The sequence below is a fragment of the Homalodisca vitripennis genome, chromosome 6, assembly GCF_021130785.1.
Source record: "Homalodisca vitripennis isolate AUS2020 chromosome 6, UT_GWSS_2.1, whole genome shotgun sequence".
NCBI lineage: Eukaryota > Metazoa > Arthropoda > Insecta > Hemiptera > Cicadellidae > Homalodisca > Homalodisca vitripennis.
This window is the reverse complement of record NC_060212.1, coordinates 26,755,102-26,782,563: the sequence shown is the minus strand read 5'-3', so window position 1 is coordinate 26,782,563 and position 27,462 is coordinate 26,755,102. Positions and strand designations below refer to the sequence as shown.

At 32.7% G+C, this 27,462-nt stretch overlaps 1 protein-coding gene across 2 annotated transcripts in view; it reads right to left on the bottom strand.

The window, feature by feature from the left end:
• Nucleotides 1–14,915: 14,915 nt before the first annotated feature.
• The window catches only part of LOC124365166, a 53,448-nt gene continuing 40,901 nt past the window's right edge, over nt 14,916–27,462 (bottom strand). The window contains exons 1-3 of one of the 2 annotated variants that reach the window (XM_046821121.1): nt 16,524–16,661; nt 15,381–15,514; nt 14,916–15,164 (exon numbers count right to left, since the gene is read on the bottom strand). In XM_046821121.1, the coding sequence (XP_046677077.1) occupies nt 15,150–15,164; nt 15,381–15,514; nt 16,524–16,599 (225 nt within the window). In that variant the 5' untranslated portion in view covers nt 16,600–16,661 and the 3' untranslated portion in view covers nt 14,916–15,149. Of the gene's footprint in view, nt 15,165–15,380; nt 15,515–16,523; nt 16,662–27,462 lie in introns of those variants that run through there. The other variant, XM_046821119.1, reaches the window with a different exon arrangement.

Genomic DNA, 27,462 nt, shown 5'->3' with positions numbered 1-27,462 from the left:
GCAAGTAGGGTTCCTCCACCAGAACTTTTGTGACTTGTAGCAGCAGACCTATCACATCTATGAACAATGAAGTCAGTATCACCAACAATTCGGAGTCGGGGATATCAGGAGAGAGATTTGTTTCACATAATAGAATAACATCCTCAAGGCATGCAGATAAACTATTTTTTAACTCAATAAGCTTCGAACGAAGACCATTTACATTTTGGCAGTAAACATTCAGAGAAACATGCTGCTGCTTACCGTTGGAATCTATTCGTTTTTTGGCACAATAGAAGGCGTTCCATTTTTATATCTAATCGTTAGGGAAGTATCACCAGCATCCTGTTTGGACTTTAAGGTGGCACGAAGAGTCTCCAGATGTCTTTTCTCTCGGGGAGTGCGGTCACGAGAGATTGATATTCCACGCATGCTATTAGGAACATCATTTTCCTTGAAGTTTTTGAAAGATGTGAATAGCAGTGCCTTCAGACGGCATACAAAGCATGAGAGGACGATTTGTCCTTTTTTTTCTCCAATCTAAAATGACGAACATCTGAATACTGAACATTAGATTTCAAATGAGAGCAAGAAAATCCTGGACAAAAAACGGCATCCGCCAGTTCTTGAGATTGTGTTTGAATCGGGGGATGTTATGTAACAATAACATTTTTGGCACGTCGATTACGATCGTTGCATTCGGATAAAACATCCTCAAAAAAAGCTGCTGATCACAACCCGCTACCTGTTATCCTTGATAGTGCTTATTTTCAGATTCAACATAGGCTAAGCGAGGCTCAAGTTCCAGTAATTTGGAGGTCACCAATTCCAGGTCTTTTTTTATAAGTTGTAGTCCTTCTGAGAGTTCTGTTTTAGTGGCAAGGGAAGACAACTTAGAGAGAATGGTATCCAGCTTGGCATCTATTGGGCTTACCAGTGTCTTTTTACAGTCAGTTCTATGACAATACCAACATCATCATCGTCGTGTTATAACAGTCATCGTCTAAAGTAAGCATTACACTGAGAGATCTAACTGGAGAAAGATAATCTGGACTTTACTGTAGTGCCGTGCACAGAGTGGACATGGTCAACTAAGGTGATGTTAAGGTGGGCCAAGTGACCATTACACTGCTACAACAGTCATCGTCTAAAGTAAGCATTACACTGAGAGATCTAACTGGAGAAAGATAATCTGGACTTTACTGTATTACCGTGCACAGAGTGGACATGGTCAACTAAGGTGATGTTAAGGTGGGCCAAGTGACCATTACACTGCTACAACAGTCATCGTCTAAAGTAAGCATTCCACTGAGAGATGTAACTGGAGAAAGCTAATCTGGACTTTACTGTAGTGCCGTGCACAGAGTGGACATGGTCAACTAAGGTGATGTTAAGGTGGGCCAAGTGACCATTACACTGCTACAACAGTCATCGTCTAAATTAAGCATTACACTGAGAGGTCTAACTGGAGAAAGATTATCTGGACTTTACAGTAGTGCCGTGCACAGAGTGGACATGGTCAACTAAGGTGATGTTAAGGTGGGCCAAGTGACCATTACACTGCTACAACAGTCATCGTCTAAATTAAGCATTACACTGACAGGTCTAACTGGAGAAAGATTATCTGGACTTTACAGTAGTGCCGTGCACAGAGTGGACATGGTCAACTAAGGTGATGTTAAGGTGGGCCAAGTGACCATTACACTGCTACAACAGTCATCGTCTAAAGTAAGCATTACACTGAGAGATCTAACTGGTGAAAGATTATCTGGACTTTACAGTAGTGCCGTGCACAGAGTGGACATGGTCAACTAAGGTGATGTTAAGGTGGGCCAAGTGACCATTACACTGCTACAACAGTCATCGTCTAAAGTAAGCATTACACTGAGATATCTAACTGGAGAAAGATAATCTGGACTTTACTGCAGTGCCGTGCACAGAGTGGACATGGTCACTAAGGTGAGGTTAAGGTGGGCCAAGTGTCCATTACACTGCTACAACAGTCGTCGTATAAGGTTAGTACAAGGACGTGATTTTTCTACTAGTACTCCTGAAACTCTAACTCTATACATTTAAGAATAGCTATTGTATATCTCACATTGAAAACTATGAGTGCAAGCAAATAAAAACTGTAATGATAGATACAAAAAATTATATTCCTTTACAATGCGTCTCTTAATTTGAACATAAGGGTACGCAACACCACTTGTCACAACAGACGAGGTTAAGATTCCATGAAATTTTTCAAAGATACAGTTTGGTAGGACATATGTATCAATATGTCATTTGTTAAATTTAATATGACTGCATTGTAATTATTTAACATTATTATGTTCTATCATTTTATTGTTCCTATAATGTTTACCCATAAGATCAATGTCCAGTGTTCAATAACGCATAGCAACACGTAGTATGTATATGCCAAGGTTCATGTCTCTGGAACCTTTCTATCAAACGTACCAGACAGAGGAAAGACAGAGAAAGACATAGATTAACGAAGGCTCTTTTGATTCCTTAATAAAGATATCAGTATGTCAAGCCCTTAACTCAATTAACTATCTATATATCCCTCTGAGATATCCATTTAATAGCGGCCAATCAAATAGCATGGACTTACATTCATCATTAAGAGTCAATCTTGTCTTAAATGTTGAATTACTGAAAAAATGTTATGTCTTAGATCTGTCAAAGATATTCTTAAGAAAACAGATAGACAAGAAGACACATAGATATAAATGAGATAATATATTAATTGATAATTAATAAATTACCGAAATTACAACAATTGAAAAAATACTAATCCTACAAACAGAAGTGGTAAACAGTTCATGCCATCCAAAAAAGGAAGCAGACAAAATATTTACAGCGCATTGGCGCCTGGTAGATCCTCATTATTCAAGTAATACTATATTAATAATCAAACGAACAATATATCATATAAATATACAATCAGATGTAACAAGTTTATATTCTTGTACCTCGTTAATTAATGGTATAACTTATAAGAACATAGTAAACCACCAACACAGTTCACTTAGATAGATTCCAGTCGTATGTGAATATTGTTCTGTGTTTAGCACGCGCTTAAACCATAAGTCAAAAAATCTAAAAGAGTTTTGGAATGAGAAGGGTTCCAACAACCGTTTTATGAGAAAAAAATTGGATGAGGAAAATGTTTACCCATAAGATCAATGTCCAGTGTTCAATAACGCATAACAACACGTAGTATGTATATGCCAAGGTTCATGTCTCTGGAACCTTTCTATAAAACGTAGCAGACAGAGGACAGACAGAGAAAGACATAGATTTACGAAGGCCATTTTGGTTCCTTAATAAAGATATTATCAGGATGTCAAGCCCCTAACTCAATTAATTCTCGACATATCCCTCTGAAATATCCCTTTAATAGCAGCCAATAAAATAGCATGGAATTACATCCATCATCAAGAGTCGATGTATCTTAAATGTAGAATTACTGCAAAAATGTTATGTCTTAGATATGTCAAAGATATTATTAAGAAAACAGACAGACAAACACACACACACATTTATATATATATATATATATATATATATATATATATATATATATATATATATATAAATGAGATTGTATATTTATTGATCAATTATAAATTACGAAAATTACAATAGGTCTCGTCATTAACTGTTAAACTACTATTCCTACAAACTGAAGTGGTACACAGTTCATGCCATACAAAAAAGGAAGCAGACAAAATAATTACAGTGCATTGGCCCCTGGTAGATCCTCATTGTTCAAGTAATACTATATTAATAATCAAACGATCAATATATCACGTAAATATACAAGCAGATATAACAAGTTTATATTTTTGTACTTCGTTAATTAATGGTATAACTTATAAGAACATTGTAAACCACCAACACAGTTTACTTAGAAAGATTCCAGTCGTATGTGAATATTGTTCTGTGTTTAGCACGCACTTAAACCATAAATCAACAAACGTCTAAAAGAATTTTGGAATGAGAAGAGTTCCAACAACCGTTATATGAGAAAAAAATTGGACGAGGAAAATGCTTACAAAATCGTATTATTGAGGGAAGAACTGAATTTCGTCTTAGAGTTTAAGTTAAAATGCCAGATTCCTGCTGCTTTTTCTGGGAATAATGTTTATACAAAACATTCATTATATTATAATCCTTTCTTGCAGAAATATCCCATTTAATGTAAAATTTTGTATAACATGTTTATACAAAGTATAATAATCTATTTCTCCAGACATTGTGCGGACAAATACACAAACAAATTGACAGACGGAATTGAAATTTTTCTCGAAATATAAGCTTTGCTAATAAATCAGCCAACTAACAATCCTCTATGACGATAACACGTGGGAACATATGTTCATAAAATATTAGATAGTATGTATGATCTTATAGAAACTTTATGTATACTGCAACCTATTTTTAGAGCATTCCTTTAGTATCTAATAAAATTCAAGAATAAAACATGAAATTGATACTTAATGATAGCATATGTCAAGTAGATATTACATCAGCTATGATCCTTTTTCAATGGGTATGCTCCAACTTTGTCTTCTTGTGGAAAATCTATTACTCGTACAACAGAACCATCAATGCGATTATCAAAGCTGACGAAATGTTAAGTACATAAATGGAATATTTCTGTACTTGGTTATAGCATGCTTGTTAGTACAGTAATAGACACAGCTATACATGTTTCACAGTGATTAGTGATACAATCTGTGATTGTATAACCATTATCAGGAAGCAATTCCCGTATCACGCTTCGGTACGTGTCTAATCACTAGGAATGGTTTTCACTGGTCTTATCATAATATTGTACAAAATATCGTTGAATGAATTGCAATCAAGATTCGCACTCGCCTAGTGAACGAGCTAGTACAATTAGCCTTTCAGAATAAAAACAATATATTTTCAGTTAATCAGTCTAATTTATGTAAGTTTCAGCACAACACTACACCTATATTATATTTAAAAGTGTCGATACAATAATATAAAAAAATGTTATCTATAACTTTTGAATACATTTTGTCCCAAGCTGTTTATTTTTTAGCCCCAATCACAAAATGCATGGGTCTGTAATATTAGGTGTTGTAAAAAAAACCACCTCTTGAAAAACTCCCAATATCAATTTCACAGTTATTTCAGAATAGGAACACGGTCAAACTAAGTAAATGATAGGTAATACTTGAAAATGTAATGTAAATATATAATATATCAAAAAGCATAAACATTTATGTGCGTGATTTCTTATAATGACAGATTTTTATTAATTAAAAACGACAAACATTAAAACCAGATCCAAATTGATTAAAGCAAAGTATTGCCAGTTTTAACGAACATTAGTAAGACATAAAAATAGAAGCTTTGGTTGGCTGATCATCAATTGATATGCTGCGAGTATGTACAGTACTTTGTGCGCGTGACAATCTGTAAACACTACACAGAACACATTTTCTTCCATAATATTACAAAACTTGGCACAGTTTCCTAAATCAAAGTGTTTCATCCTTATTAACTCAATGGAGGCAGGACCTAAGTTAGAAAGTAATTAACAGCTGAGGTCTTATGAGGCATGCTATTGAGGGAAACCTATTTGCAATTGTTGATGTATTGATTGCGAACATTACGCCAAGGTCAAGCGTAACCGTGAGTCAGGCAAATACACATCATTTTGTTTGAATTTAGTAAGAAATGTTATATATTTGAATGATATAAGAATTCTTGACTATCGTAGAAATTAATAAGCATGTTTTTGAGGATTATGTATTTTAACGTAATAAACCGTTAAATACATCATAATTTATTTAAAATTATAGTTCATGGCAAAATTAAAAGATATATTTTAAATTGTAGGTAAATTTACAGCAATTGAAAAATCTCAAATAAAATTTACTTTTATATAAGAAAGATTAAAGTTAATTAAATACATTGCTTTGACTACTAAAAGCATTTTAATCATTGAAAAACAAGCAATTGGACATCTGTTGGAATTTTAAATTTGTTTCAGCAAATTCTTTAATTTTATTTGAAATTTCAATAATTAAATTCCTGTTTATTTCTTTTAGTGATTTAGCTGACTAAGCGTGTTCAATACTGCTTATAAAGCATAAATTAAAATTTAATTTGTGTATTTTTAGAAAAATAATTTTGGAACCTTAGTAACGTTTATACATGCAACTTAATAAGGAAATAAGTAAATGATTAATCTCCTAAATTTGGAAAAATATGTGATATTTTAATGACCCTACTTGTTGCATTTTAAGTTATAGTGCAGTTATTATAACAGTATAGTTACAAATCAGATTTTGGTTTTATACTATACATTTAGTAAGATAAAATTCCATTATGTTTTATGTACAGCACAGTATATAGCTTTATATAATTACAGAGGCTTACAGTGGAACTCGTATATACAACTTATAACAACATGTATGAAACCTTATTTAAATAAATCCTAAATATGATATTCCTCGCTGATTATGAAATGATTTTAATAAAGAAGAGTTAACATAATTCAAGAAGTACAGAACCTGGGCCTTTCCAAAACTCACCGTTCCAATTTAATATTAATTTTATTTTTCACATTTACATTAGACACATATTGCTGGTTTCGTATATTACGTCTCTTTTTATTTTTATTGAAATATTTTTATTTGGTAAAGAATTGTTATAATTTATACTATAACCACTTTGTTTCAGTTATGTGGATTTAAAGATGTTACAATGAAAACGATAGACCTCACAAAAATAAATGTTATTATTATTTGAGTGTTTGAATTTAAATTAACTTTTAAAAACCATTAAAAAAGACGTTTCTAAAATGTATCATATGAGTAATTTAATTCAAACCAGTTGTTATTCATTATAAACACTGTTTTGTATTGGATCGGTAGTAATAGGGGTGTTTTCGCTGCAATGGACTTGTTTGTATATATTGTGTGACCCTACCCGATAGTCTCCAATCACTGCCATTGTGTGCCTGGGGTTACGACACAAACAACAACAGCACGTCCTTAGGAAAATCAAGCCATTCTTCGCCAAAACATGTTTCCCTTGCGTATTTATTGAGTTCTTAATTAGTCAACGTATTAGAAAGCACACGATATTTGTATATGAATTCTACACGTACAGTAATGTGAAGAGTTTTGAAAAAAGAAGTGTTGACTTATTCAATTAAGACTGCTAGTGTATTCACATGAGAGACGTAAGACCACTCGTTGGTTAAGTGCCGGAACCCTCCATTACTGCCAACGACACTGTACCGCTGTAATGTTGGCACTACTGCAGCGCCTCTCCGCCGAAGCAAGGTAGTGCCAACATCTAACTACCTTCACTTAACTACCTTTATGACGGCTTTATTCCTCACTGTTGTATTTTCATTACATTTACGTTAATATCAAATGAATATACTTGTATATTCAAAGTATTACAATACTAAACTAAAATTTTTTAATTCATTGCATTAGCCAAAGCAGAATTAGTATAAATATTTGCTTCATCAAATAATGCTTTAATCAAGTTTATTTTACTGGTACATAGACCTTTAAATATTTTTACGCATAATACAATCATCTAGCATATATTAGATAAGATAAAAAACCTATTAAATTGTAGTAAATTTAGTTTCAAAATGTTCTTTAAATTATATAAAATATAATAAGTCTGTTCGTGAACATGTTTAGTATCCCTGTTTAACTTTGAAGCCTTTACATTTTTCAAAATCATCCCACCGGTATATGTACTACTGGTCTATAAAGTTGCGAAATCCCCATAAGAAATATATTAAAAAAAGTTGTACATTTAAAATATTAAAAATGTAGACCAAATTAGGTTTCTAAGACCTATGTTGTACGTATATTTTCTTGATCGCAGAAATAAGATAAAATCAACCATGGCAAAAAACTACTTAAATCAGAGAAAATTACAATGGTTAGAAATATACAATTTTTACACGTTTTCTTGATCGTGGCAACAAGGAAATATCATCAATAGCGTCGGAAATATAATTAACTCAAACTAGAAATGTTTTATATGTAATTTAAGAGGAACATGCTCATTGTCTCGCTCTTTCGTAACAAAATTGCGTGCAAAGCCCCAGGTACCTGCAATTACTTTAATACAGAGATGTTTATTATAACAGCTAGCATTAAATAACCTTATAGCCAAAGCTAAGTAGCTTTTTTCGTATTGCATGGCAAGAGTTCACGGTACGTAACGTAAGACTTTCGATTTGTTTTAATTTTACTTCAATTTATGTGTCGTTTTAAATTCATTTTTTAAATATTAACCTTCCCCATATTATACAAAATTTATATATTTTGGTTAACTTATGGGCAAAATTCTATATTGATACATTTTACTTTCAAATATTGATGAGTTCTAATCAGATCTTCGACCTTGGGATTTGGAACCGTGGATGGATTTCGTTACCAAATTCTCTAACCTATTACAAAGTATTGCGGAAAATATTGACATGAGTTTTTATAACTACTTATAACAACATATGCATCTATAACATTGATGGTACATCTTGCACACAAGATTATAAACTGAAAATTACGATATACAAATAGCTGAATCAACAGCTTGAAGAGTTTTACAAGACGCAGGTAGACAAGTTAATACATATTATCAATTTTACGATTTTACATTTTGTTCATATTCTTTTCTCTGCTCACAGAGACGAATTTGTATTAGAAAATACAACGCTGCTATTTAAACACTTCCCGTTTTGTAAAGAGTCCAAAATTAACCAAAAAAATTATCTCTTGGAAATACCTGTTTTTTAATTAAATTAAAGACCGTTAATAGTATTAGGCTTTAAAAGGGGTTGTAACATGTTATTTTTTTTACATACAAAATTAAATTTAAATTAAAAATATTTATTAGTAAAATTGTAAAATTAGAGCAGACATTTTTTTAACAATTACGAATAACGACTTGAGTTTTATAATTATCATAAAGAGGAGCGAAATAATTAATTTACTGACGATGAATCAGACGCTATCTGGCAGGTCCGTGCCCGCACGGATATCGCCGCTTCCCCTCCGGTCACGGTGAGAGGAGAAGGCTTCCCCCACCCTCGCGATCGCGCGAACCTATACAATAATGGCCGATTGAAGACACAGGAGAGACAGTCAGTAACCGCGATACCGCCGACGACCGCTGCTCACCACGACGACTTCGACCCCTTCCCCCGACCACGCTCGCTGAACGACTGTACATCGCGACTCGACGCCGCCGATATCCAGCACCAGGTAAGGAACAACGACCCTGTTCCTTACTAAAGTGTTTATCTTCGCCGTCAACAATCCTTCCAAATTTTTATGTGAAACAGAATTTAATATTTTATTTGTCATTTATGAAAATTAATCGATCTGAAATATATTATTAATGTTTGATGGTTATAGATTTATTTTGATAAGATAATTGTGTGATTTTAAATGTACTCTTAATAATTTATTTGATATTTACGGGTATCAATAAATTTAAATAGAATATATTTGACTTTCTCAATTTACTCAAACTTTAATTACTTTTTCAACTAGAATTACTAAAGTTATTCTTTTCTTCAATTTAACTTATATTTTGAATTCCAATTGATCAGATTATATTTTTTTATCATTTCGACTAAATTTTAATTACTGTGTTAAAATTTTCCTTTCTAAAATTTTTCAGATCTCGCATTTCTTTTCCTAGCGATCGATCTGACACCTCATCCCAAGTTTCCTTTACGAACTTTCCTACCAATTATCTCCTACCCGGAAAAAAATATAACAGTCGGGACTCGCCTTACCACTGCTTTCTTTCCGGCGATAGTACTGGCATCCTATGCCCACGACTTCCTTTTATAAATACTTTCTTACCACCGACCCCGTCCTCATAAACTAAATCTTATGATCAATCGATGTAAATTTTTTATATTAGGTATAAAGTTTTCTCGATCATCATTCTGTTGTCTGATTATTATCACATTTCTTGGCGAATCTCTAATCTACTCGGAAATATTTTTCTTTCTTATTGAAGTTCAATCTAATATTCATTTTATTAATTATTTATACCTTTGTAAGTGATTATCTTTATTTTTCTCCTTTATCTATTTCGGGACTCGCAACCCTTTCTTTTTTTTGCGAACGTCCTGACACCCTCACCCCGATAACCTCCATCAAAATATTTATTTAACGATATTTTAGTTTATTTTTCTGGTGAACTGTGCAGATAGGGTGAGTGTTCAATTTTTCTTTGATATTCATAGAGCCCTAATATTTATAGTAATTTAGCTTAGTAGCCTTATTACATGGTTTAAATCATTTACCTTTATCTTAGCTTGCATATGGTAGGGTAATTCTGCATGGTGTATTATAAGTGATTACTTTGTTTTATTTTATTTTCCAAAATTATGTGCCTGAGAAAGTAAACTTGATATTTTATTTTGGAGCTATACACTTGCCTACAGAATAAATACAGCTTAGTATATTTTTATATTATAAATTCATCTAGCTTTTGCATCCCGTAGAAATATTTTATGTTAATGGTTAGTGCTTGCTTTATGTATATACGTAGTAGTTGCACTGTGATATTGGTGCATGGCTAATTTTTAATTTATAAGATTGTATATTTGCTATTGGTGTTATTTGAATATTGCTTTTGTTTGCCATTGCTATTCATATTTTGCTTTGATTTTGTATTTTGCTTCTACTAACCATCATTATTTAACCGATTAATTATTCCAACCCCGGGCTCTTACAATAAATTACTGTATACGACTCCCCGACCAAGTTATCAGTGGAGACTACTCAACTTACTTGTAATTCCTCACTGAACGACGTATTAATAAACAATACAGTTGTTTTCGAAAATCGAACTCGCTTGAACAATAACTTTCCTAGAACAAGAAATATTTTATTTTTCTGCGCAAGATTATTTTTTAATTTTTTACGTCTTCAAAATTTTATTGGAGTTGACGTGATGAAGTAAGCCCAACGTTATTTTGGAAGTATCAATTTCTTCCGCAGGGCCCTCTGATTCGACTCCTAACAATAAATACTAGTTATATTAAATTCTCGAACCCTGGAAATTTCTAACCCAGCTCGACTGGCTATATGGCAAGTTGCGAATATTTTCGCTTGCCCCGAAAATAACATCGCAGGGTTCATGAATTTTCACCCCAAATAGTCTAAACTTAAAGGAAATTTAGATTTAAATTGCTTTAAAACGATATCATTTAAAAAAACAGCACACCATTTGAATTGTATAAAATTGTTATTTCTTTGAAACTAGTTTCTTTTAGTGTAGGTATTTTTATCAATCATATACCGGTATAGTTTATATGGATCATTATATTATTACTTGTGCGACACTTGTATTGCATTGTCATTCGTGTAGGTAATAGTCAGTACAACATAGCATACACTATCAAACAATCGTAACTGTAGCCACATTACCAGGAACAATTAGAGATTTAACACCTCACTGCGTGCCTAATAACCAGGAAACTGTTGTTTACTGATTTCACTGCACTTAGTAGGAGTACATAACACCACGTCTATTACACGTGTAACACATAAATGCGTCCCTAATCATCAGGCAACTGTTGTTTATAGAATTCAGTGCACGTATAAGGATTACAAAACATCATTTCTATTATGAAGCAATCGTAACTGTCGTCACATTACCAGAACTATTACACATTTAACACCTCACTACGTGCCTAATCCCTAGGCAACTGCTGTTTACTGATTTTACTGTAATTAGTAGCATTACACAACACCCCCTCTACTATCAAACAAACCGTAACTGTTGCCACATTACCGGGAACAATTACACATTTAACACCTCACTACGTGCCTAATCTACAAGCAACTGTTGTTTACTGATTGCACTGCACATATAAGGATTACAAAACACCATTTCTATTATGAAACAACCGTAACTGTTGCCTAATTCCCATAAAAGTTACACATTCAACACTTCACTACATGGCTAATCACCAGGCAACTGTTGTTTACTGATTTTACTGCACATAGAAGGATTACAAAACATCACTTCTATAATCAAACAACCGTAACTGCTAAATTGCCACAACAGTTACACATTTAATACCTTACTACGTGCCTAATCTCCAAGCAATGTTTACTGATTTCACTGTACATAGAAGGATTACAAAACAACACTTCTATTACCAACAACCGTAACTGTTGCCAAATTGCCATAACACTTACACATATAACACTTCATTACGTGCCTAATTTCCAAGCAACTACTGTTTACTGATTTCACTGCACATAGAAGAATTACAAAACATCACTTCTATTATCAAACAACCGTACGTGTTGCCAAATTGACATAACAGTTACACATTTAACACCTCACTACGTGCCTAATAACTACGCAACTGTTGTTTACTGATTTCACTGCACATAGAAGGAATACAAAACATCATTTCTATTATCAAACAACCGTAACTGTTGCCAAATTGCCATAACAGTTACACATTTAACACCTCACTACGTGCCTAATCACCAGGCACCTGTTGTTTACTGAATTCACAGCACATAGAAGGATTACAAAACATCAATCCCATTATCAAACAACCGTAACTGTAGCCAAATTGCCATAAAAATTACACATTTAACACCTCACTACGTGCCTAATCACCAGGCACCTGTTGTTTACTGAATTCACTGCACATAGAAGGATTACAAAACATCAATCCCATTATCAAACAACCGTAACTGTTGCCAAATTGTCATAACAGTTACACATTTAACACCTCACTACGTGCCTAATAACTACGCAACTGTTGTTTACTGATTTCACTGCACATAGAAGGATTACAAAACATCAATCCCATTATCAAACAACCGTAACTGTAGCCAAATTGCCATAAAAATTACACATTTAACACCTCACTACGTGCCTAATCACCAGGCACCTGTTGTTTACTGAATTCACTGCACATAGAAGGATTACAAAACATCAATTCCATTATCAAACAACCGTAACTGTTGCCAAATTGCCATAACAGTTACTCATTTAACACCTCACTACGTGCCTTATCTCCTAGTAACTGTTTTTTACTGATTTCACTGCACATAGAAGAATTACAAAACATCACTTCTATTATCAAACAACCGTAACTGTTGCCAAATTGCCATAACAGTTACTCATTTAACACTTCATTACGTGCCTAATTTCCAAGCAACTACTGTTTACTGATTTCACTGCACATAGAAGGAATACAAAACATCATTTCTATTATCAAACAACCGTAACTGTTGCCAAATTGCCATAACAGTTACACATTTAACACCTCACTACGTGCCTAATCACCAGGCACCTGTTGTTTACTGAATTCACTGCACATAGAAGGATTACAAAACATCAATCCTATTATCAAACAACCGTAACTGTTGCCAAATTGTCATAACAGTTACACATTTAACACCTCACTACGTGCCTAATAACTACGCAACTGTTGTTTACTGATTTCACTGCACATAGAAGGATTACTAAACATCAATTCCATTATCAAACAACCTTAACTGTTGCCAAATTGCCATAACACTTACACATATAACACCTCACTACGTGCCTTATCTCCTAGTAACTGTTTTTTACTGATTTCACTGCACATAGAAGGATAACAAAACATCACTTCTATTATCAAGCAACCGTAACTGTTGCCAAATTGCCATAACAGTTACTCATTTAACACTTCACTACGTGCCTAATCTCCAAGCAACTACTGTTTACTGATTCACTGCACATAGAAGAATTACAAAACATCATTTCTATTATCAAACAACCGTAAGTGTTGCCAAATTGACATTACGGTTACACATTTAACATCTCACTACGTGCCTAATCATAAGCAACTGTTGTTTATTCACATCACTGCACTTAGTGAGTCCAATACATTATTTTCTATGCGACTAATGCGTTTTCGAACGTCAGGCATGTGGGATGTAAATAAAATATGAAACAGCGTTTATGTATTTAATTGAACAATTTATGCTGGACGTAAGATATATATGTTTCCGTAGGTGTTATGATATGTTTTCTCAATATTTATTTAACCTATAGAATACAGCAATACAAAAATATTCATATTCTGGATTTTTTTCAATGTGGTAATGGTATCTATTGTTATATCTAAACACTTGTACGTTCCTACTAAATTATGTTTTCACAATCACATGAAGTGAGGCATAAACGTTTGTGTAGTTGCTTTCCAGCATAGTACTTTTTAATACTAAACGTATTGTGAAGTAAAGTAATGAATTTGTTTACCATTCAAAATTAGGGCTAAGAAGCCCTTTATAATATTTAATCTAGAGACAAAAAGCTTAACTGTGACTGCCGAACCACCACCATTAGCAAGTGGTGATGTCATGGCAGAAACAGGAGGGCAGAATAAATAGAGGGGAGTGTTTCTTTCATTTTATTGGTTTATCCTAGGAGAATTACTTAAAGCCACACTGTGACCTCACATGGTATTATTAATTATATCTAACCTTTTTGATATTCCGGAAACAATAGTGTTCATTGCCGATAATAAAATCTCAAAAAAAGAATGAGCGATATTTTAAAGCGGGTTACATTATTCATCCATTACATATACATTTTAAATGTTTTTATGATGTTTCATATATACATAAATATAAATAATATGTTTCATATATAATATAGTACATCTAACAAATGAAGAAAAAGACCATTGGTTTACAGCGCTAAATATGTTGTGTACAGATGTACATAGTAAACATATAATAGGAGAAAGATGTAATGATAAAATGAAGACACCGAAGATATAATGATAAAGAGTCTCCAAACTGTGCTGTTGTGCTGAGGTGGTGGGGGGGGGGTGTGAGGGAACTGGTGAGTAAACGTGATGCTAATTTTATTGTATAAGATATATTTAGATGAAATATTGTCCACATTTTATTATTTAGTAAAGTAAATTTTCATCAAATAAATTATTGAAAAGAAGAAAATTATTGAAAATAGCTGTAATTATTTCCAAGAATTATAGTGTACTAAAAGAAATCCCCAATGTCAACAACAGCAGTTCATGAGATAGTTGTAGTCGTGGCATAGCAGAGGAGACGGAGGCGGACATAACATGTTGGCGGGACACGTTATAGGAACACGATCTGAAACATTACAGACACATGATAGTTGTAGTCGTGGAACAAAAGAGGAGAGTGAGGTGGATATAACAGTTGGCGGGAAACGTTCGATCTGGAACATTACAGACATTAGTTATTTGAAAAGAGTACATTTAATTTGTAAACCTTCAGATTGACAAGTTTATTGTATAACTATTTAATGCTAGAGGTTAAAGCAATGAGTTTTTATTGGGATCTTACCGAAAGGGAGAGCACAGCCACAAAGCCCCAGACTATGGGAGGCAGAGTCCTACAGTCGGCAGGAGGGCATGCCCTACAACCAGGTGGGCGGATTGGTATCAATGTTATGTAGGGGTTGGAGGCAGGACTCGTACCTGGGAACGACCAAGATATAGGGATATTTTAATAAGGGTTATTTAAAGCAGCATGTGGTATTTATATATGTCTTTAAAAGCATTAGTTAGGTTTGTACTGTTATGAATGTTAATTCTAAATTAAGAGTTTATTTATTATTTATATTGATTACAGGTATTTAAAATAACCACTAATAATATTATGTAGTGGTCTATTTAGAATAATAATGTTTTATCAGTAGAAAAAACCTTCTAATCAAAACTAGATATTCGTGGATTTGAAATACACCCAGCTAAATGAATCTGCAACAATGGCTTAAAAAAACACCAATGTTAATCTTTTTTATCTCCTTTAAGCCTCAGATCTAAGCTGTTTTAGCAGAATCTTTTGAGAGTATTATAAAATAGCTGTTTGGAAAAGTAACTTTGTATTGCTCTGGCAGTTATTCTCAAGCGGTAACCAATTTCATATCAGCTGATCGGTTATAACGTATTTATAAAATAATGTATTTAAAAACTAGCAGTGGTCAAAGGTTTCAGCCAAGCTTAGAATATGCAATCACAAGTTAATATAAACATAAACAATATAACATGTTTTATTTTTTTAAATCTTGGATTATAAAATTTTTAACATAATAATAATATTTATATATTAGTTCAACTATGAAATGAAGTTGAGGTATCGTTATTGATAGTCCATAATAATCACCCACGTTTTCCATTGTATAAGCTACACTGCATATGTCAATATAAGTATATATATATTGCTAAAAATGGAAGTGAATGAGATTTTATTCACATCTTTAAATGAATGGACATCAGAGGGCTCTTTAAAATGATAAAAACTTTTTAAACATCATTAAATTAACTGTCGACAGAACACTAGAGGAGATGTTTAAAATCAAATATAGTTTTCTGCATAACTTAATACAACAATTAAATTTATTTTTCAGCTTTCAATATATGTTTTTCTACAGCGTGAATTCAGATTGTTTTTATGCACTAAAATATTTTATCTCTAAAATACTACCTGGTCTACAGTTATACACCTGTGAGATGGATACGGGAAGAATCAATCCAACACATAAACATAGCAACAATAACATATTGAGAACTATATTGTAAGGTTAGACTACCGAAAACAGGCTTGCATATGAGCTATTATCCCTCGTAACTTATGCTGCTTCATGCATCTGAATGTCTACATGTCATACAAATCCTTGACCTGTCAAGCTACACTTGTGAGTGCACGTGTAAAAGGCTCTGTCATCTTAACCACTTGTGTTAAATAGAACGTCTTTGATTTTGGAATCTAAAGATGTTAACAGGTACAAAGGCATTTTCTAAAACACAACCAACAATTTATCCTTCTGGGTTAATGCTTCAAAAATATTTTCACGTATTCTTAAAAAACTAATTTTGATTTTATCATATTAATAATATACATGAATATACTAGATACACAATTCGGCTCTTTAATGAATGAATGGAATTTTTTTATGAATGGGTCTGGGTGCGTATTGGAGGGTCAAGCTGGAGTCATGTGGGGAAATGCTTATACCGCTAGTATTAATGAATATTTCAAGCAAAAACCACAAAAGTATATATATATATAATTTTAATAAGCATTGAATCACAAAAAGTACTTGCTCCGCCGGGAGTCGAACCCGGATCTCTCACTTGCCGGGTGAATGTGCTACCATTACACCACAGAGCGCTTACTTTTTCCGATTCAATTATTTTGTATTTGGCCATACCAATGGCCAAATATATATATATATATATTATATATATATATATATATTCTGTACATTTGAAATATTTTACATTTATTACATGACGTTCATATACGAGTAATTGTTCATATCATATTATCTTTAAATATGTAGTTTACTCCTAAACTCAAAATTTCACTCAATGCTCACTTAAAATATTACTTATTCTAAGAGGAGTGAGAGATAACGCAACGTAGCAATCATTGGCTTAGCTCCAGAAGAGCTGGTGCTACTACAATATGGTAATGCCCGGCTCTATCCATACCATATCTCTATATAAATAACTATAGAGGCATGTTTCTAGTTTCTTTGTGTGCTTCTCAACATTTGTATAGTTATAATCAGATAAATATGACACAATTGTCCAGCAGAGAGTTTTTATCATATAAGGTCTTTTATGCAATGGATTTGTACGTAGTTATTCAGCGTATGCTTTATATTATTATTTTATTATTCTCATCTTCTAATTTTATAATTATATACCTTCTTCAACACTATACCACGAAGTATGTGGTAATACTTCAGGAAGCTGTAACTACAGAGATTACAATATTATTATCACGTCCACGACTAGCAGGTACACGATATTTTACACAACTGCCGTTGTGTACCAAACCAGGTCTTTTGTAAAGTGTGCCATTGCGCCCGATGGGGTACTCGTTGCTATGCGTTTAATTATGTATTATATTTTTGTTGTTTGCCTTTCTTGGTGGTCTGTTACAAAAATGTTATCCCACGCTTGAATGAATGCCTCCCACTATCGCGTGCCCCTTCAGGTGTACGATTGTTTAATTTTTAAGATAAATAAGTTATAAGTTAAATAAATAATACTGAAATAATTGTTTTTGTGAAAAAGTGCGAAGCCTACAATACGTTTTTACGTTATAATTTATATTTACATTTGACGTCAAAAACCCGTTTACGGTTTTTCCCATTATTATTAAAAATTTTACGGATATTAAGTACAGAAAAATGCTGACGTCGTGAACGAGTAACAAAAAGTCCTATACAAATATTGATTTTGTTCATTATAGGCTACTGAAATTTATTTAACTGAATTTTCTTGCTCTCCAAGCAACTCAGATAAATTGGTATGTATGGCTCATATTGCGAAAATAGGTCTAAACCATAAAATATAACTTTATATTTTTTTGTTTATGAAATGTAAAATTCTAAGATGGTTTATTTTCATATAAGAAGAAGGACAATACGATTTTGGACATTTACCATTGTTATATGTCACAAAATGTATAACACTACGTTTCGAAGATTAGCATCTACCCTCTTCTTCAGGTGTTTCAGATGACACTCTGCGAGGCTGTAAGAACTAACGATATTGATATTTTGTGTGTCCCATTTCACCTATACTGGTGGGACGAGATATTACAGTCCATATAGAACATAAAATGATGTTAGATGGGTTGGGTCAATTAGGCTACATGTGTTCATAACTCATTGTTAAAATCTATCTGAGTATACTGAGTTTGTTCAAAAATGTATTTTCTCTCTTTTTTATCATTTCCATCATTTTTATACATAAGAGCAATATAAGAATATTCGCTAATACTCACTAAGTCTCATGGATTGATAAGCACTGTCGTCGAACTGAGAGTTGTTTATAAATAAATAAAGCTTCATGTAATATTTAAAGTATATAGGTGTGTTTGTTTTTAAAATAATTTGTGGACACACAGACCGAAAAACAAATATATTTTCCCCATCGCCTCATTTAATAGGCTTCGCTAACGCCCAGCCAATGCAAATAAAAATGTATAAATTACTTTGAGTGAATAAAAAAATCACTGCCTCCAAAATTTAAGATTTTTAATAAATCACAGAGAATTCTATGCAGTTTTCCGTTAAAAAAAATGTAATATTACACTTTGACTTTTTTAATAACATCGTGGAATTATGAATATTTTGTTCTAAATTTATTTATGCAATTAAGTTATATAGCAGTAACTCAAAAAATTATTAAGGTGTAATAATTCAGATTTTTACATGAACATAGCAAAAACAGATCAAACTCATTGTAATATTTATAAGTTATAGTACTTCCAAAGTTCAGTCTCATAGCTCCGTGAGTCAAATGCATAGAGATTGAACCCTGTAGCGTAATAGAGAGCACGATAAGTGTATTGCCTGTAATGGAGGTTGTGGAACCCATTTACACCATTAGAGAGAACAAGTGTTCGGTGAGGTTGCGTTAGTTCATTGACTCCATCTTCTGTCGTTGTCTTTTATAAAATCGAAAAATCGATTTTATCTTATACTTTTGTGTATTTTTTAAAATGTTAAAAACTTTTTTTACAAATAGTCGTTACGCTACCCAAGTGCAGTTGTTGCTTTAAAAGAAAGTTTACCCCTGAAGTCTTCTGGGGTCAAAAACTCGGAAGTTTGTCAACGTTCTTACAAAAATATTTTAATCGGCTTTTGTCTTAATATCTGGAAACAAGTCGTTGGAAAACGAGCAATAGACGTGCTGCAGGAGAACACTGATCTTCTGTGATTAGTCTGGACAACAAAGCCTTGGACAACAAATGATCCTGGCATTTTTGGGTGGAAGGGCTGTAAGTCCCTAGCATTGTTTACCCTGGCCCTACGTATTTCCTATTTCCAAGAGAATATTAAGAATATGTTGTAAGGAATAAAAATAATTATTATTAACTGAAAAATCAATAAATCTTCTGCTTACAATCGGCTTAAATTTTTATGTTATTTGGATTGCTCCATAATATTTAAAATTATTGTATGGCTGCGTGCGAAGCCTATTACTGAGGAAAGAGCTGACAAACGCTCCCTTCTCTTTGTACCCATATCTCGATGATTGTGCATGTAACTCGAATAGTCTAATTTAATATCAATAAACATTAAATCACAAAAAAGTACTTGCTCTGCAGGGACTCGAACCCAGATCTTTCATTCTCCCGGCAAGTTCGCAACTACTACGCCACAAAGCCCTCATTATTTACGATTCAGTTACTTTATGTTTGGCTGTTCCTGTCACATATGTCTTTAAATAACCAAACTAACACATGATGGAAAGAATAAATACCTGACAAACAAAATCTTTTAATATAAATTTATTTACATTGCCACATTGTCAAATTTAATTTAGTATGTATCTAAACCTGCAAAGAAATGAATATATATTTCTTACTCTTAAAACCTTAAAATGTGTCACTGTATCCAAATATAGATATTTGTATAAAGGAAGTAACAAAACGTGAGTCCTGTTAGAATGCTGTTGTTTCCGCTGACAAAGAGTGTTTTCGTTACAATTCTTTTACTATTCTCGGAAGCATGATATTGTCATCTTAAACTAATCCATCTGATACGTATCATGTAAAGCTCTTTCTTTGTGAACGCCTACTTTGTAATACTTTTCCCAAAAAAACATGAATGAACGTAATATTTGTAATGTTTTATAAATATTTTGATACTCTGAAGATAAATTTGGTCTTAACCCAGTTTAAATATTCATGATCAAGAGAAAAGGTTTCAAGGAACATCCAGAAAAGAAGAAACTTCAAAATGAAAGAAAAATTGTAGCCTTGATTCAATAAGTTACAAGCATTGAATGAACATGTATATCAGATTCTAATTTATTCACTACTTCAAATGATATTCCTCATAGGCTGAAACAAATATGTTTTAAATTTTCAGTGATCACTGAAGTACGAAAAAAACTCATATTTCCCATTCTTAGTCATTAGAATATAGGAATTCCAGTACGAGTACAGTACTCAACTATATTTTGGTTATAATAACACAAATTACAACTGGTGACGAAGCAAGTTATATGATAGCTTTTAAATGTGACCGTGGCTGAATTGATGTATGTGGAATTAAGTCACCTTCTTTAGATATCAGAAAGGTTAGGATATTAAGTTAATAACCATTCAAAAGAAAAATATGATATATTTATTAATTTGTTCATTCTAACTGCTGAGCCAATTTCACAAAGCATAGATTTTTGCTATACTTATTGAAACATTTTTATATATAAATAAATTCGGCTGAGCGTCAGCAAAGGCTATCTCTCGAGAAGCGGGAACAATTTTACTTCTGCATGTCGTTTTGGTTTGAAAATTTGCATAAGGCTAAATTTGTTATGTAATCAAAACTGAATTTAATGATGACGCATGTACCTGCCTGGAATGTGGCTAAGTATTAGTGATTTGTTTTACGTTCGTCTAATAGGTAAACATATTAATAAAAAGAAAACAGCAGAAGCTATTATTTTTGTCATAAAAATTTACGTTTTATATTGTTAATTAATAGTATTACTAATATTTTTTTTATATTTGATCCATAATATAATATTAAAATCTACACAATGAGTCTATGTATGTAAAAATACAGTGTTGGTGTCTGTGTGTATGTGTGTTACTCAACCACAAAAAAACAAGTAGACCGATTGTACTAAAAGTTTGCGTATACATTCTTAGGGTTCCTTAGGTAAAATACTATATATAAGCCTGTCCTCATTTCAAAAATCCCTTGAGGCTACGCTTTATAGCTATATTATCACTCCATTATACGTTATGTTTTATGGACTTGGCCTAATTTGCAAATATTAAATGTGTTTTTAATTATACGTATAAATATGTACAAAAATGTACACAGTGATAGTAAATATTTGATGTTACTTATCTGTCACAGTCAATTGCACTGTACAAATATCATGTTACGTACAGAACCATTTCTTTGTCTAAGTTTATTTTAACTAGGTTTGTAATAAATTAGATTGAATTATCATAATTTACCATATCATAAGTGTGTAAACTGAAAATCTATAGACTTATAGTTTAGGCTGCCTTAAAACTTAGAATATTTCCAATATCGCCTAAAATAGTTCAATTATCACTGAAATTTGAGCTATTGTACAAAATAGCATGAAATATTGGATATAAATTATAGGATATTACAGTTACTTAGATAACCACATCCAACCTGGAATTCATCAACCCCATTTTGAACGTAAATTTAAAATGAAGAAAAGGATAAGAATATCTTTTAGTAATTTTCCCCTTTTTTAAATTTGTATCGAATGTCATTTAAAAACATAATGCTATTTTTTTCAATTAGTTACGTCAACGTTTCTCTTAAGAACAAAGTAATATTACACCATAGTACGTGTCTCGGTTTTAAATAAAATCATCCTCACTCAAAAGTAAAATTCTGAGTAACTGCTGATAACATAAATACTATTGGGTTATTAGTTTTCATTTTTTATCTTTTAAATAGTGAAGAAAGCTTATAAAGTAAGTACCATCAGTTTTCGAAAATTATGCAGCTTATTATAAAGAAAGAATATTGATCTCTGATAGGTGAAATATATCAGTAATTGGGCTTCAACTACCTTGCTAAAGTTCATATATTATAGATAGTTAGGTCAGGTTGTGCTAGGATAGGTGTGGTTAGTTTAGGATAGGTTAGGTTATGTTAGGACTACTATTTGATACACAGTGAATATGAAAGTGAATTTTTGTCTTCATAATACACCTTCCAGTTGACTTAAACTTATCTTTTAAAACAGAATTGCAGCATGGTCTATATTAAAAAAATAATCATATATGCCTAAGCCTCACTAACTATCGCATACATTTCTTACACCCACTAAAATGTTAAAGAAGAATGCAAAACAGTATAAGTTTATTTGTTATAAACGTCGATAAAAAGCAATTAATAAAATACTGAAAAAGTATTACAGTTAAAATCGTGACTTTCTTTACCGAGTTTTCTTTTTATAGGAGCAATTCCTTAGCCACTAAGAGTTATAGGCTCCATTTCGACGTTTCCTTTGCTTTCATAAGGACTTTTATTACTCGAATGGAGACGGTTTGTTATGTTTACGACGACCAAGTTAGTTTTCCTCGCTAATAATGATATAAATTTTAGACTGAATTATAGCAAATATGAATAAAACATTCATACAGAATTTAAAACGCAATCAATGTAGCTGACATATATTGTTGGGTAAAAGAGTAAGATTTGTTACGTAAATATAAAATCATTCTTTAGTAGTATTTTAATTTTGATGCAAAAAACGTGTTCTATTTTCATATATTGCCGATCTTCGTTAACCGTAAGTCCCGTCCTATCCACATGCATAGCAGATTCCCTGTATAGCTGATATCTAACATTGTGTTCTTATATGTTATCTTTGTTTTTATGCTTATAAATTCCCTTTACATTTATTACATGTATTGTATGTGTTTTTTGATAAGTATTTACTTATTCTGGTGTAAATAACTACTGTTAGGTTTTTAAATTTAGTTATAATAATTAATCAAAATTTACGCATTAATATAGTTTTTTACTAATAATCAAAATTTTGTATGTTATTTAGAACTGCTCTCTGTCCACCATTGTTCGATACCATTTTGATTATAAGCAAGCCATTTTCCCTTATCTTTGTACACACACACATACACACACACACACACACACACACACACACACACACACACACACACACACACACACACACACACACACACACACCCACCTGCATTCCAAATCTATAGTGGTCCGATTGTCACGTGGTATGAGGTGACTTCTGTCGACTAATCAGGCGTCCAGGACGCAGACAAGAAAAGTCCTCCGAGGCATCTCTCCAGTTCTTCTAAAGACTCCGTCCTGCTAGGTTGTACGTCAACACCAGCTTTAACTAAGTTCGGGCCGTGCCCCCTTGTCTTGTATTTTTTGTGAACCGTAAGCCTTTCTATGGCAATTAGCAGTCCCCTTGCCGGACATTATTTTGTTAACGAGCCAAAAGTAACTTTGTCTCAGCGTTCGTGAGTGAACCGAAAACAGTGTCAAGTGAAGGTGGAATCTTCATCCATCAACAAGGACTCCACCAGTGCAACGTTCCTTGGAAGCAACCCAGGTCGAACTGCAATCAACCCAACTTCATTTAAGTCGAGGTATCAGACAATGGACAGTGCAAGGTAACAGTGTATCATCATTCTTATCATGGTCCTTCGCAACTAAAGACAATTTTCTTCTCAACCAAGATTTAAAAATCCTCAACTAATTCGGACATTCTTGGACATTTTTAATAGAAAACGAAAATCATTTTAACACCTGTATTCTTGATGTAATGGTGTGCCTTTTTTCTAATACTATGTTTTGTGAGCTCATTTTGTATTTTTATTTTTCCCATTCGACTAATATTTATTCTTAGAAAATCAACGTATGGGCTCCACCTGCTCAGCTATCGAAGTATGAGTTTAATATTAGACATTTTATTGGTCCTTCGAACATAATTGCGGTCCGCCAAGCCGGATCTCCTACATAGTTTGAGTCCTTCTGACCGGATCTAACATAATTTTTGGTCCTTCGAGCCGGATCTAACATAATTTTGGTCCTGTCGACCCGGATTTTCATCAGACTATGGATAAATAAACTTTATTTGGTGTTGGAAAATAAGACATTGTGTTTCCATTGTGTGAGAGACTAGTATTTGTAGCGCCAAAACTTAGCGTCCCCAAGCGACGCGCAGCCATCTTGAACACTCATCCCCCACTACTCTTACATACCACACTACATTTTTAAACGCATTGTTTGTAAACAAACATTGACACATCTTATACCTTACATCCATTGTCTATACACTACATTGCATTACACTTGCAACATTTATTGTTTTGCCAACTATTGTATCTCATTTGTGATTGTCATAATAATTAAGTAAGAATTTATTATGAGAGGAAATTGAAATATCTTGTATTAGTGTTTAACTACAACGTCTCTGGAAATATTATGTAACCAACTATCATTGGTGATTGATGATTTTTATTGTGTATCGTTTATTTGAAATATTGTTACATTATCAAGGGTTAATTAATTTGTCATAATTGTTATTGATTATAATTTAGTTAGTTATTTAGTTTGCTGTAGTAGTTTCATATTTTAAGTTAAATATTCACTAACCAATCATGGCTCCAATCAAAGTCAGTACCTATGAAAGGTTGACGCTACTAGTTAAGAATAGATTTACCAAAATTCTAAAAGAAGTTGAAAAAATAGTTAAGAGCGAAATCCCTTTAACTCATGTTGTTCAACGTACGTTAAACAGCTACCTGAGCGAAGTTTCCAAAAAACGGAATGACTTCGAAGCTAATTTAGCTAGGATCGTGGAGGTTGCAACGAACGAAGAATTGTCCGTGAAAAGACTTTCTACGGATCAAGACGAAATCAACGACCTTTTCATTCAGATTTCTGGTTTGATAGAGTCCGCTATGTCTCCTGAGGAAGCGCCGTCAACACCGTCGGTACACAGTGAGCGGCAAACCCCCCTAGCGACGCTGTGATTGTTAGGTATCATCTAACAAGGTGACCTCAACAACAAAAAAGGGTAGAATCAGTCAGGAGCTTGTAGTTAATCAGGAGCAGTTGTAAAGAAGTCACTTCTGAGGGATCTGTCCATAATATATAATCGAAGAAAATTCACAGTGTTAAATAATTTGGTGGTTATGAACGAACAATAATTTATCCAAATTGCACGATACGTCGCCGGATGGCGCATCATATTGTGTAAATGATAAAGTAAGTTGCGTGAAGGAGACTTGAAAAGGCAAACAACAGTAATGGAAGTTCAAAATAATGATATGAAAGACAACTGTTTGATTTTGCTAAGTAGAATAATTTTAAGTATCCTCATGAACATTATTTACATTCGCTACAACGCAAAAAGTTACATAAACTACATTAAAATTATCAAGGAAAATCTTTCAATAGCTATAATCTAAATATTTACAAAAGCGTTGTTTTAAATATGTAGATATTTACATAAGGTATAAAAACTAAACGTGGAAAACTTTCCAAAATCCCAAATTTTTAGAATCAACTATCAGTATAATCTGTATGTATTTGAATTTAATATAAGGTTCAATGACTACGAATGTAACAAAATTACTTTATGCGGAAATATTTACGAAACAGTTTTAGTTCCTGATATAAATTCTTAAGAGCTGCAAACTTCCAGAGGGAAAGATTGAGCATTCCTCGGGCGAAGTTTTGCAATTTCTCAAGTGGCAAAGTAACTTAACAATGTTACTTAACTGTTTGTGGCCACTGAGGCGTGCAGCTTTACTTTGCTACTTATTATTAAATTCTTTGTTGCTTTAATTTTTGAATTTCTATTGTTATAGGAAGTCAAATTTTTGTGTTTTATAAACTATCTTTGACCATCCACATTGCAATAAACATCTAGTCAACTATTTAAAACAAATTGCTATACATTGGTAAAAGTTGTCATAAAGGATATATTATGTTTATGACCAAGGCTTATACAAATGTCTTATATTATAATATATTATCATCTAACTCCATCAATAATCAAAGGAGGTATTTATAAATTTAAGAGTACCTTTATAATGTAAAAATTAGCATTATATTCTACTGTGAATAATGAATTACGTTTTGAGTGTACTTAAAAGATGACCTAAAATTATTAATATTTAAAGAGAAAGGGAGTAATGTGATCTTTGTACAAGCTATATTCCAATATATTTTTTATTTTTAAAATTGTCACCATAATGTATTCGGCACTTTTGTTTGGAATTCAAAACTCAATTTTATACTTTATATGTCATGCAATTTTTTAAGCTGACAATCACTCGAAACTTGACACGTAATAGTATATTTTTTTATATCTGACTAAAGGTTTGTAAAACCCTATTTAAGTACTGATCAATGCAGTCCATGGGCTAAGACATACATTTTAAAACTTATAAATCCAAAAACATTGGATTTCGCTTTTACGTTGTGTTTTGGGATCAACCCAATTTAAGGATTACTCCTTTGCACTTGAAAAATATTCAGGATATGTCAGGTTGGGTTAGGGGCCGGCACATGTTGAGATATATGAGGAGGGATAGTATGTCACCTTGAACGCAAAGCACCTTTCATTCTACGTATTAGGACAGGGGAATAGCACTCCCTCATGACCAATACAGCACCAGCCTTTAACACGAAGACAGCAACGCTCATTCCCCACACCTAGAGTCAACCTCCGCAGTAGACTTACAAATTATTGTAGGAGGAGTTGTCTAAGTATTCTTTCCAATGTTGTTCTTGCGAATAATTAGTTACAATATCGGGTAATCATATGAGTGTTTCATGAAAGTAAAACGAAAACATTAACTCAAATATTTTTTTTTATTCTTAAAACTCTATAATATA